This window comes from Penicillium waksmanii (assembly GCF_028829765.1).
Source record: "Penicillium waksmanii strain IBT 27052 chromosome Unknown utg000008l:1.0-5622682.0:1.0-5626561.0, whole genome shotgun sequence".
In the NCBI taxonomy this organism is placed as follows: domain Eukaryota; kingdom Fungi; phylum Ascomycota; class Eurotiomycetes; order Eurotiales; family Aspergillaceae; genus Penicillium; species Penicillium waksmanii.
Genome location: NW_026643254.1, coordinates 4,898,644 through 4,912,267, shown reverse-complemented (window position 1 = coordinate 4,912,267; position 13,624 = coordinate 4,898,644). Strand labels below are relative to the sequence as shown.

The window sequence follows — 13,624 nt, the reverse complement described above, 5'->3', positions numbered from 1 at the left end:
TCGTCGGGGTGGCCGCCGAGAAGAATTGTATATTAATGTATTTTATGTTTCTGTCGGACCTATGGCACAACGAATGACCTAGAAAGAGTTGGTATATTGACTTGATGATCAGATACGAGAAAAGAATCTAGTCTCTTAATTCGAATAGGAAGGACCTCTTCAAACATCTTTTCTCGCATCATGACCTAGATAGTAGGCTGCGGTAAAGCTATCGGAAAGGAATGATGCATGCCTTGCCGTGGTAGAAAGTACTGGGGTTACCGGAATCGGTTCGATGGTATAGCTAGCCCCATGGCTATTATGATTCCTATGCAGCGTATACAGTACCCAAAAAGCCTTCTCTGTGGCGAGACTGAAACCCTCTTTCCACAATTTCAACGTGTCGGAATTCGGCCTCCCTGCTGGGGTTGAGAGTACCCGAGATTTTTGTTTGTGTATCATTTAGTTGCTGCACGGGTGGAATCAGTTCAAGTCTCAACGGCATAGTGTTAGGTGAATCATCACTGAATGATCTAAATTACGATCCATCACCACGGAATTTCAGAATCTGTTCTGGAAGAGTTGCCGCTATTACTGCATAGCTGCATAGCTCGGCGTGAATGCTTTTCTCTCGACATCATCTTGCATATGAGTGTCTTGCTTTATTTTTTTTTTACACTACATCACCCCCCTCTACAAGCCTTTCGATCGCCAATTTGTCTATCCCAGCTTCGCCGCATTGCTTTTAGGCCCGTTCTGTATTCACGACCACCAAAAATGGATCTCGATGGCAAACCCTCGTATAGACACTCAAAGCTCGACTTCAATCGCTTCCGTAAAAGGCCCGTCGGTATGTGATATCTTATTCCGGCTATGGCAAACATAAAAGCTAATCCTGATCAAGACAAGCCACCATCTCCGGTGCATCGCTCTTCTGAAGCTTTTGTAAACAGGTTTCCTTTTCTATATTCGAAAACCGAAGAGCTTGTCTGGAAATGGGAGCAGTCGAAGCTCTGTGGCCAGAGCATCAACACTACCTTGCATTCCACGATCATGCCACAGGATCACCGTTCCAACAGACCTGACAGGGCAGGCAAATTCGTTTCCATGCAGAATGGAAGTGTCACCGTGATGCCTCCGGCCTACTTGACAATTCTGAAGCCAGAAGACTATCAGGTGGGATTTCTCCATACAGAAAACCCGACAGATATGAAGATCATTCTTCTTGGGTTACCCGAATGGAAAAAGCCTTCCAAATTCCGGGAAAGCATGCTTCGTTTTGAGAATTTGCTGGCCGGGAAAAGCTTTCCACTTTTCTATAACTGGTCAAGCGAATTTTGGATCTCAGATTCGGTTGTTCTCGATCCACGGCCAACCGATGAGATTGAGATGATCAGTAAGGGAAAACGGACGGCAAGTGAGCAAGATTCGAGATATCTTTGCGCTGGCCTTCCATCAACCACGATGGGGCCCCTTTTCAACACGCTTGTGACCTCGTGGAACGCAGACCCAGCCTGCTTTGAGTATTCGATGGGGTTCATTTGGATTCATGCGTCGATAGACCCGAAGAACTTCGAGATAGAGCTTGACACCTCTATCGATACGTCTTGCGATCGCGTTGATTACATGCTACGACAGATGAGAGAGAGGTCGTGGTTGGTTCAGGCCAAGCTAGCGATGAAGCTCGAGAGGCCCAGCAGGGTGAAAGCCGCTATCTCGGTTCAGGTATTGGGTGTTTCTCAAGTTCGCGTCACTTCTACTCATAAACCAATCACTCATCATTAGGACGTATTTCAGAGCAAGGCGCCGTGCTTTTCGCCTGGGTCATGCTATTTGTGCCAAGATATCTCTTCAAATTCTATCATTTTTCAAGTAAAATCAAAGAATAATTGCGTCATTCGCGTCGCGTTGCCTACCGAAGGGACGAATTGGTATATAGACTCGGCCACTGAGCAATGATTTACCTCCGTGCAACACGTAACATGACTCGGTGGTTAGGTATATTCATAAAGGGTACATTGACAACGCATTTACTGTATGCGCAGAAGACAGATTGATTGTGTACCACGTATAGAAAGCACAAGAATAGTCCTAGTCCGAACATTCAACAGCTGCTAATCGTAAGAAAGGCAAGAAGGTACTCGGCGTAAGAGAGCTCATATGGCGAATGCTCGATGAATTTCTGCATAGATAATGTCCTCAGAGGCCCCCGAGCCCGTCAAATTTCATCACCGCTGCGACTGCCGGGTCCGCACCGCCTTCTGCTCCCGCCCATCTGGCGTATCAGTCATATCACTCCTCATCCGCTCCTCTGCTTCCGCCTCGACAGCCTCCAGCCGGCGGAGAAGTTCTGCCAGGTCCCTGCAGAGATCTTCGATACACTTATTTTGGTCCGTCAATTTACAATCTAGGGATCTGGCCTTAGGTTAGCCCTTTGTGCATTGCTTGGAGGGAATGTATAACTCACTTCACCCGCACGTCTAGTCTTGAAATATCATCTATTAGCAAAGACCTTGCCTTCACGATAAGGGGTGACCCGGACTAACTCTGCGAGGCATGTGAGGGTGAGCACGTTGCCGTCCCTGGGCTGAGACACGTGTCCGCCGTATTGAGGACTCGGTAGCACCCCGTGATCGTCGTTACTGGGAGAATCGCCCTGTTGCGGAACAGCTTGGTCATTCTTGTTCGAGAGGGTCGATGGCTCTTTCTCGGCAGTGTCTCCAGACAGAGATCGGGATGGGCTTCGGCTGTATTCGGACTCCGAGGATGACAAGGACAGTGCGCGGTGCAATCGACGTCGGAAGTCTGGCATCTGCCGGGTGCGTGGAATTTTTCGAATGGCTCCCATAGTCGTGTATCGAATCAAGCGGGGTGTTGCCGACAAATAGATCTGTTTGAAAATTATGACGGGAGTGGCTCTTATATGATTCGTGACGGGTGTGACACTCTACATGTGTGAAAATAGATCCGGCGAGCAAGCGCCCGCAGTGGAAGAGGCCATCGCCCTGAGCCTAGGCCAGCCATATCTGGTCTCACATTGTGAAAATTCAAAGAAGCGGGGCGCAATAAGCATTTAGCAACACTTCAACGGACTTCAACGGGACAAACGTTGACTAACAAGCTACCTGCACGAATTGAACGTCCTAATCCGCGGCTCGCAGAAAGTTGGCTTCGCGGTTGGACTTGTAAGTCAGCGCCCAGCGATCGGTGCAGCTAAGCCGTCACTTTCAATGTGTCCTACTAGCAAAGATTCATCTACGTGCACATCGGGCTGGCTAAGCTCGGGCCATTCTAGCAGGGATCAATCGAGCTGATGATTTATTTGAGAATCCATTCATTCAGTGCCTATATTAGATAAATGTAGTGAAAGGATAGATGCACAACCAAAATTGGGAGCACGCATCGAGGCAGCTACGATGGCAAAGTCTACAAACACAAGTTCGAGGCTATGAGCAGTCGATTTGCCAGAGCCAGCCCATTCTTTCGAACTTACCAGCCAAGTTGAAGTTGTTTCACCTTTGTCAACAACGTTGATGAGGCATTTTATTTGTCAGGCCTAGACCCAGGAGAGCCAAGGGTCCAGGTGGGGCGGACCACTCCACCCGCTCTCCCCACCCCGAACTCTTGAAATTTCTTATTTCAACGTTGATAAACCGCCTCAACGCTCAGCGAAAATGCGGCCGCCCAGTACGAATGTCGAGTGAAATCTCTGGACTCGGCAAAATATACGCAAGTGGTCGCTGCCGAAAACCCTACTCAGAAAGGCATAAAAGACGCTCTTTTCCCGTCGCAAAGAAAGCAGGACTTTCCTCCTCACACTCCGGGCCTTGCAGCCTTGGGGTGTCTTTTGCAGGTAAGATCTGCGTTACCAAAAAGTCTTCGCGGGAAAGGCCCCGCGTAATCAAGTCTGCCTCGCAGGGGGACGCTGCGTTACCAAGGGAGACCCGCAGGAGAGTGCTGCGTCAACAAGTTCTCCCTCACAGCCCTGAGCCCTGTGTTGTATAAGTGTGCTCCGCGGGGACCTTCGCGACATCAAGAGCCTCCGCAGGGGGACGCTGCGTTACCAAGGGAGACCCGCAGGAGAGTGCTGCGATACCAAGTTCTCCCTCACAGCCCTGAGCCCTGTGATTGTATAATCTTGAGCTTCCATGCAGCCTTGAGCCCTGCGTTATCAAATTTGCGCTCGTTAGGCGACCCGTGGCGCCGCGGTGCTCGTCCTGATCCTCTGGCGATAGCAGGCACCTCTTCGTGGTGTCAGAGACTAGTATTCGGGGGAATCTTCGAAGAAGCCAAGACCTGCTCCAAAGAATCGATACAATTCAAGAATTCAACAAGACATGGTGTAAAATGACTTCAGTATTGTATGTAGATGCCACCGTACATGGCTCTGGTTCGAACAATGCGCTTTGTAGCGCTCAAAGACGCCCTGGCCTTCTAGAATGGACATTCACTACCACGAATTGTGAATTAGAGCATTGATTCATGGTTGATAGCGGGGTAGCCAACCTGGATGGCGGCTGAAATCCATGTAGTCTCTATTGGTGTGAATACTTGTGTCTACTGGCTAGCAGTGGCAACGGGGCTTGTTCGGATGTAGGGAGATGCGGAGTTTCGACGGTGAGTGGGTGGTGTGCTGGCGTGTTGATGGTGCTGGCGTATTGATGGTGAGATATGGATGTGAGTGAGGGCTGGTGAGTGAGGGCTGGAGGTGAGTGACGGTTGAGAGATGGTGATGATCGTAATGGGGACCGAACCAGTGAATCGTGAATCCACATGGTGATGGGCAGTGCGGTGACCCCCGGCGGTGAAGCTGCGGCCAACGGTAAACACCCATCCCCGTCATAGTTGGGGTCTTTGTTCCATTTGCAAAAGTTGAGAAACAGTGCGAAATGATGATTTTTATACATTAGATTAGATATGGTATTATTTCCTCCGGTCGGTCTTTTGTGTGACATTCTCTCGGCTTGAGATTAGTCGCGTGCTCTTTGGCCATATTCTGTACAATATCTGAGGTAGTGTTCCCGAATGCTGACGCGATACCTGCAATATATATCCCTAGACCAATCCTATTATGTACATGATCGGGGTAAACCGGCAAAGAACCATTGGAGTACGGCGATAGAAAGCCTCATTCTTCCAAACATTTTTCAGTTATCATTTGAAGTCGGCCTGATTGAATGAAAGACAATTCTGGAGCCCGAAACGCTGATCTTGCCGGATGTTGCCCAGAAGAATGGCAGGTATGATTATTCGGAAAGTAGTGGGTATAATCAAGTAAAATTGACTTGGGCAGCCCTTCTCCCTGCGTGCTCTACTGGGATTTCACTTGGCTTTCAGCAACGACGCGGGTTCGATTTCCGCAGGGTACATCAGAACCCGTCCGTGCGGTCCGCCCGAACTCACAGCCCGCTTTTTTTTTTCGAACCATTTCCCGAGTATTCGCTCTACGGATTAATTCTTACCTTTTGCTGATCTCAAATGAGAATGGCGAAACCACCTTTGCGGAGTCGATTGGACATGCCCGCCAAAGTCAGCAACCGGCAGTATTGAAATTGATGGCCATCGAGGACCTCCCAACCAGAAACGTGCTATGGGGGCAAAGGCTGGGTGCTCTTGCACGTCGCGTCAAACACACGTGCCACGCTCACACTGAGAGTAACATCAGCCTCTACGATCGATGTCAGTGAGAACTTCTTCTTCACATATATCACAAACCGACCTGCATCTCTCAAATACCAATTGGGCCATTGTGACCGTCTCGGCAATCGACTGGCCGGACTGGCGAGGCTACTTCTGCCGGCGGTTATGTGCGACTCGGTGGTAAAAGCGAGGAGACATTCGGTCGGCATGCGGTTGCCTTGAGCATTGCACCAGGGGAAATCGCCAATTTTATTACAGCGACTTGACTTTGGTTAGTTGCCCTCCAAATGATTCTAGAGATGAGAATGTACTTACCAGGATCAATCATGAAATAAGCCACGGTGGTAGCTTTAAACGACCGTCTGCATCCGATCACCCACATTGCAATCGCCATTGGACATACCCAACCTAGCACCGACTATCAGCAGCTGGTGCAATATGGTCGCTCGCAACTTACCTTGTTCGCGGCCTAGACGAGATCCCCAGCCGGCTATAATGCACTTTCTCGATCGGACTCGTCGGACGGCTGAATTAGGGCTGTCTGTCACTGCCTCTCTACGTTAATATGATTTCTGGTGGCTGAGGAGTGGTATAAACTTGCCGTCATGCGGTCTGGCATCAGCAGAGGCGAACCAGAGACGAGGTAGCAGGTGTCAGCTCAATCCCACGTGCACAAGGGGCCAGGATCACATTGTACCACGGGTAATGGATGTAGCCATATCTGCCAATACACGACTCTGGGCGGATCTTCAACTGTGTCAGGGCAAAGTACTACTGGACGAGAGATTTATGGTATTCTGCTTATGATAAGCTTCGACCTAACCTGAAAAAGACTGCTCGCGCGACGAGGGATATCGGGTAGATCTGAGACACGGCCGGTCAGGCCATAACGTCAGTTCAACATGCTGGCGGATGCTATTTTCGGATAAATCTCTGCCCTTTCGGTGGTCATCGATTCTCAGTTTCTTGTTGTTGCGGATGCTCCGATGGCACGCTCAGTCAACAGTGAGACCGGCTCGTCACCAGCGACAAATCTTAGGATCGGACGTCGGACAGCATATTAGTAGCCGTCAGGATATTGCGAGTTATTAGTATATTGGCTGCCAACCTTTGCCTGGACAGGGTGATACTGGAGAGGCGAACGAAAACGCTTTGGAACTTTACCGCATGGATAACCAAAGGGCATCAAGCCTCCTGAACTGGGCTCGCTAATAAGCCAGCTGAAGTGGTCATTTCAACCCCGTATTCAGAAACAACAAAGGCGCAAGCATAGTAATATTCAGTGGCTTGGTCCATCAGGTTGTTAAAGCTGGTTCAGTTTCGAAGACGAGGGGAAAACATGGCTCTTCTAGGTCAAGTGGAACATTGACGCGCGCCCTATGTGGAAGGTTATCAAAACATGCTATCTGCCTTGAGAATTTGCTGCAGTCTTTCAGTTTACGTTGTCACCTATCTCTGTCCGCGACAGGGGACAATATGAAGGGTAGCATCTATTTATCATCAATAATCAGTAGGTACAGCATATAGTCCAGGGAGGCATTTTTTAACTCACTGTACTCGCTTGGGCCATTCAGGATCACGAAAGGCTCGTCAATGGTTTCTTCGAGGAATAGCGCAGGTGGGTGATATCGAGCATCTTCCAAATTAGCACGATCCTAAATGACTGGACAGTGACACTAACTTGCTGTCTGAAGGATTTATTATCGAGATTTGTAAGGCTGCGACATAAAAGGTCAGTTCATTTCATTGCATGATTTGGAGGTCAATCCATACCAAAGAGTAGCCGCAGAGAAGAATCACGTTCGATATTCTTTCACCAGAATCACAAATGAATGCTTGCAAACGACTGTTCTGCTGGCGAGGGACCGGGTATTTATAGCAATTCAGCTGGGCATTCAGTCTGCGTCAATGAGATAATCATTGTGAATTATGAGGGCTCAAGTTCAAACTACTCTTCAATGGTAAGTGGCTCAACATTTCATCTCTGGTTCAAAGCAGCTCTCAGAGGTATTGCATTTTGCGCCTGGTAATCCAAAGCATGAGAAACATCTTCTGGCTGTTCGCATCGTGTGAAGAGTCGTGAAGATGCAGCGGAAGAAAAATTAATGACAGTTATCAACATTCACCACCGTTAGTCCGCCCTTTTCTGCGACGGGAGAGGTGACGAGGTCATGTCATTTCATTTCACTCACCGGCGATGAGTCCGTTAGTCCCCGCGACAGTAAATCGCCAAATACAGGCAGACCGCGGGTTATTCGTTGCCTACTTCGCATATCGGAGGAAAACCGATCACATCTACACAATATTAAGTAGATACAAGCTATGGTACGGCGCGGGACCGATTCGCACAGCCCCATCTGACAACAGAGTTTCTTGTATACTGATCCAGTCATTAGTTCGATTACGTTTTGAAGAACAAACCTCTGCTGTCAACCACGTCTATGCAAAGGCATTACCCACATAAATCTCCTGGGAACGAAGCGGATGCGGGTGGGACTACTACTCGGAATATAAGCCAATTAGTGCCATCAATGGCCCACATGCTCACAAGTCGTCTTGATTATTGGTTAATAATTGGCCTTGGCTCCCAGGAGGCTGCGGGTCGTAAATATTAATGCGATCATTGGATACCCATAATAGAGCAGATGAGTATTGAGCCAATAGGTGCCATGATTAATCCAAATTATCCACAAAGCCTCCGTAGAAATGATTGGTCCAAATTTGGCTATGAGACTATCATTCCTTTCACGACCACGATAGGCCGCTAGTTGTCATTTTGTAATGGTATTGCAGCTTGCATGAAAGTCTGATCTATTCAATAATAGGGGCAAAAAGCTATTTAACAAGGTTACTGCTTTGGTAAGCAGGCTAATGACTAATTGCCAAGTAATAGGCAATGTATCCGACTAGTATCGGTGACTTTGTCGCGACAATTCCACCTACCGTGATTGGATAGCACATCATTAATACGCACATCGAATTCCCGGGACCTGGATACCTCTGCAAAGAGATATAAGCCCGCCAGAGCCATGAATGCCCACAAACACATAAGGCCGGAGTGAAAAAAAGGGTTAATATCTCACCCTGACTTTCGGTGCCTGTGGTCGTCAATATTAATGCTATCCTGGCACGCGTTGGATGTGCCTCACAATTTGGAAAGCGATACGCCGGATAGATAACGGTTGGTAAATGTCACCAACTAGTTACGGTGTACCAAGTTAAGTAAAACATTTTAAGGCAAGGTTGATTGATTCATGTATGATACAGTAGATGTAGATTTCCAGTCAGGACAGGTTGAGGATACCCCTGAATCCCATACGCCGGATCCGCAGCTTAGCGCAATGTTACACACTGAAATGTGATCTATTGTATCAGACTCTAGCTTGTTCTGATAAAGGGATATGTCCCGAAAATAACACTTTATCTGACTTTGTACAGTAACGTGAAATCTTTATTATCTCTTTCGCTTCATTAATGCTAATTAAATTGTCAAAATCTTCCGCAACGCTTCTTGCTGGAGGCTCACAAGATACATATTAATTATTTACACTGCATGATTTTATTAAATCCACATGGTTTAGCTTCTCGCTCTGTTCTCTTCGTCGCCATTCTGCAGCTCAGCAGGGCTGATGACACCTTCATCAGCTTCATGTATCGGCTTCGAAGATAGTTGCTTAGGCTCTCCATATCCAAGATCCCTCATTTGATTCTGGAATTGTTCCATCATTGCTTTCGACTCGGCGCGCGCCTTTTTCTTCCCCCACCAGAACCCGAATCCGAGCATCGAAATCGCCAGGATACCCAGAGGGACCCCAACCCCAACTCCGATCGCAACCTTCGACGATGACCCGCCATCACCATTTTGAGTATCACTGGTTGTTGATTCGGATGAGTTTGATGGACCAATTGAGACTAGCGTGGAATCGAGGACGATCTCATTGTCGTTCCCACAACAATCCGTGCTTTTACCGCAGCAAAACGATCGTCCTGAGCCATTGGGGCAGCGTGTCATCATAGCCGTCCGATTCGATTGTCCGCCTGTCTGTAATATCGTCTTGTCAGAAACGATTCAAATGAACGTAGATTGCAAAGGGGCGGAAAGCCTAGGATATCTTTCATCCTCTTGTTGAACGTACCCCATCAGCACAAGTGGTTTTGGGAAGACAGTTTGGACTATCCCACGTCGGATCTGTGCAGTATTCTCTCCAGTAGATATTCTTTGTCGAATAACATAATCCATTTGGATCGCATATATCCGGATTTGTATGGTTCATCTTGCAACACATAGAGTCCACGCCATCAATGGCAATGCAAGGGACGTAGGTGTCCTCTGTCACCTCATTACCGTCTGGACTATAGCAGGTGTGCTTGGCAATAACCGTTTTCAAGCATAGAGCTAGTATCCAAGCGGAGAGCTTCATTCTAGCCAGCGTTCTCTGGGTGTCAATCAACCGCTAGTGGAAGATAATAAGGGCGATGGGAAGAAGATGAAGAAAATGCCCCATGTGACGAAGGGGACTGCATTGTTGTTTTTCTGCACTGTTGGGCTATAACGACCAGCTCATAGCACTATTCCTGGTTGGACGCCTTAAATTTCCCGATCTAGTATTCAAGTCCACAGGCGAGAGAGCTCATTGGATACTGACTACGAGTATCCTACCACTGCCCCTAGCAAAGTCTTGGCGAAGTCTTGGCGGGCTTGTGGCACGGTGGAGCTCGTAGACTCGGACCCTGAAGCTTGAACCCTCTGACGAGCCCTTCATCGTTTGAAAGAAAAGCTTGAGTGAATCCTTTAATTGTTAACCTATTTGAAGTATCTCACTGGTTTATAAGGTACTGCACGTCTTGAGGAGGCCACTAAAATTTTTCGAATCTGCCGATCAGCGACGAAATGGGAATGTTCCAATTAGCTGAGCCCCGATACCTAATGGACCCCTCTCTTGGCGCCTTGGCCTTCCGGGGGTGATCTCCTAGTTGCAAGCAGTACTGCAAAATGATTCGCTAACAGCCGTTCGTTAATTCACAATTATACCAGTCTACCCTAGCAGTATTGTAGGAGGAGGTTCAGATAATCTGAAGACAACCATTACTATAGCCCATATTCGCCCAAAAGGGGTTAGCTCTGCATCACTGCCTCTAAATTTAGGGATTGAAACTGTATACTAAAGCCCAGGAAAATGGTGTTGTGATATGAGGCTGGTGCAGATCAGGAACCAAGCCGCACCATCGGAATTAGCTCCGAGATGTCTTTACAGACAATCAAGTTGATTGGAAATCAGATTGGCTGCATTTTGTACAGGGTGTGTGAGAGAGAGTGTGTGTGAAATCATTTACTCCGACCCCTCGCAAGTTGAGACACTGGATTGAGGTACAAGTATGATGATTATTCTCTAACTATGCAACTAGGCGCAGCTATTTGTAGTCCCAGTAGCTGACTTCTGCCTAGAGTGATGATGGCAGCCTAATAGGCTGCCACTACTGTATCTATACGTCATGTAGCCTGGGATCCAACTTCGCAAACGATACGCAGGATACGACAACTATATATCTTGGATTATGTACAAGCAGAGTGATCCACTTCCTGACAGTATCTTAGAGCCTCGTCACGGTCTATCGTGGCCCATTGCCGTCCCCATTCTTAGGCTGGCCTATGACGCACGACTGCGAAACCTCTGTGACGCCTCGGCGAAGGCCAGTACAGCTCGTACTGTCTTGGCTCGCGAGAAGGTGTCTAGTTTACCTTTCTCGCCTTCATTTGAGCCTCCCAGCAGACTCGATACACTGTTGAGCGCGTCCTCGACTTGTCTTCTCAATTCCGCTCGCGGCTCTCGTAGCCTCGGGTATTCCATCAAAACGTGGCGTGCTGTCTCCTGCGCGCCGCACTCACAACGATCATCATCGCTGTAGCCAATCTTTTTTCGGTAGCAAGATAGCCAGTTGTGGCCCGTGCGTAGCCGTGTCAGCAAATACGCTCGGTTCCTGGGTAAATTCCCATAGAGTTTTCTGGTGTACCGCAACGGTAGCGTGTTGTCAATCTTCTGTAGGTGTGAGCCCTTGGTGCTTGACTTCCATTCTTGTCCCCACTGAGCATGAATCTTATTGCGAATATGTGCGTTTTCCTTTGACAGTAGCGGCCGAAAATGGTGGGTTTTGCCCGGTTGTGCAGCTTCCTTAGCGAGTGGATCCGCCGCATCGTTGCCGATGTTTTCACAATGCCCTGGCATCCACTGGAGGCGGAGCGTCATAGATTTTGCTTGGACCTCGGTGGCTGCATGGAGGGTTGCATGGCCGATTCGCTGGCCCGGTTTATTTTTCGCGTTTTGAATTGCTTGCAGGGCCGATTTGCTATCACAGAGAATAGTGGCGGTTGCGTGACTACTGTTTCCGATGATCGGGCGTTGGTGAGCTAACTTGAACACCATGTTGACCGCGTAGAAGATGCTAATGAGTCCCGCTACATGAAACGATCAACGATCCATCGGTCCCACATGGATTTGTTCAGACTCCATCACCTCATCGCCATCATTGAGTGCGACGATGGCAGCGCCCAGATGACCCTCGCATCCGGAAGCGTCCGAGTAGACGACAATATTCGGTGTGTTCCTCGCAATTTCTGCTCGTTCTCTCACTGTTTCCCGGTCGTGTTCGAGCTCGATCTCCGTAAAGGCGTCCGACCGCCACGGGGGCAACGGGCGCGGGTCAATCATTTCCAATGTGCTGAGCTTGTCGACATCCATAGTCATTAAGGCTTCCGCAAGGGGGAAGCGGGCGTATGATCCGACATTGTTTCTACGATTCTGGGCTCTTGACAGGGCACCCCAAATGGGATGGTCACGAGGTAGAGTGTGTAGTCTCGCTATGGTGCGTTTGTGCTCGGTGGCGAAGGCGGAGGGGCAGTGGGCAGTATATGCGCTTCAACCTCTAGTGTCGCGGTTGCTACCGTCCTGAACGCGGACAGGATCCTGATCAACACGGTTCTCTGGACAGTGTTCAAGTGTCGGAGGTGAAGATTGTTCCGGAGCGGGTCATGCCAGACCGCCGATGCGTAGTCTACTATAGGCGCGACGCATGCTTGGTATAGCTGTCGCATCTGCTCTGGGGGGGAGGTGCCGTAGCCCGCTTAACGCGAGAGTCGTCTTGGTGGCACGCTTAATGGCCTGCTGAACGTGTTCTTTCCAGCGAAGTCCCTGGTCGAACACTACTCCCAGCAGCTTGGCTGTGGGTGACGGCTGACAACGGTTCCATTGAAGGTGATATGGCCATGAAGGTATACTCCCCTCTTCCTGGCGAGGTGGATGAGCTTAGTCTTCTCCGCGGCGAAGCAGGACCCGGGTCCGCCGCGCCCACTCCTCGATGCGAGGGACATCTTCGGATTGTATCTTGGCTACGTTTCCTTCGACTGAGCTGCCCACTCGCCATCGGAAGTAGTCGTCAATGAATGCCGACGCGCCTCCGTGTGAGTTGACGGGCTGGTCAACCAGGTCGGCATTGAAGAATGCAAACAAGATGGGAGAGAGCGGCGAGCCTTGCGCTAGACCTGCATGTACTAATAGTTCCGTCTCGGTACGGAAATCGTCAAATCCAATGTTGGCGTGCCGGTCGCTCATGAAACTGGTAATCCATTTCCTGGCTACCATCGCGATCCGTCTCACCCGCAACGACGCATTGAGGCTCAATCTTACTCACTCTATTGGAAGCGCTATTGAGGTCGAACGCAATCAGGGTCACCACCTTGTATTTGTACCAGGCTTGGTCGATCGCGCTGGATAGCACCAGTAAGGCTTGCTCCGTGGTCCTGCCCGGGCGTCCGCCGAACTGGCTGTTCGGTAGCAGGCCATGTTTCTCCGCGAGGTAAGACAGTTGTCGAGCCATTACTGCCTCGAGGAGCTTGCCGAGAGTATTCAGCAGTGAAATTGGATGGTAGGCACCGGGGGCCGAGTAGTCCACCCATTTTGGACCAGCGGCGGGATTCAGCCAAGCGTGGGTAGAAAAATAACGTGACTTT

At 49.2% G+C, this 13,624-nt stretch overlaps 3 protein-coding genes across 3 annotated transcripts; all 3 read right to left on the bottom strand.

The window, feature by feature from the left end:
- Positions 1-9,196: 9,196 nt before the first annotated feature.
- N7481_010188 (uncharacterized protein) lies at positions 9,197-10,040 on the bottom strand (the record flags this gene model as incomplete). Its single annotated transcript, XM_057269407.1, has 2 exons — positions 9,197-9,661; positions 9,756-10,040. The coding sequence occupies 2 exons, from the start codon at positions 10,038-10,040 to the stop codon at positions 9,197-9,199; spliced, it is 750 nt and encodes a 249-aa protein (XP_057120084.1).
- A 1,227-nt stretch (positions 10,041-11,267) lies between these two features.
- Positions 11,268-12,362, bottom strand: N7481_010187 (ribonuclease H family protein; the record flags this gene model as incomplete). Its single annotated transcript, XM_057269406.1, has 2 exons — positions 11,268-12,060; positions 12,124-12,362. The coding sequence occupies 2 exons, from the start codon at positions 12,360-12,362 to the stop codon at positions 11,268-11,270; spliced, it is 1,032 nt and encodes a 343-aa protein (XP_057120083.1).
- A 558-nt stretch (positions 12,363-12,920) lies between these two features.
- On the bottom strand, positions 12,921-13,491 carry N7481_010186 (uncharacterized protein; the record flags this gene model as incomplete). Its single annotated transcript, XM_057269405.1, has 2 exons — positions 12,921-13,249; positions 13,302-13,491. 2 exons carry the CDS (start codon positions 13,489-13,491, stop codon positions 12,921-12,923), a joined length of 519 nt encoding a protein of 172 aa, XP_057120082.1.
- Between the last annotated feature and the right edge of the window lie 133 nt (positions 13,492-13,624).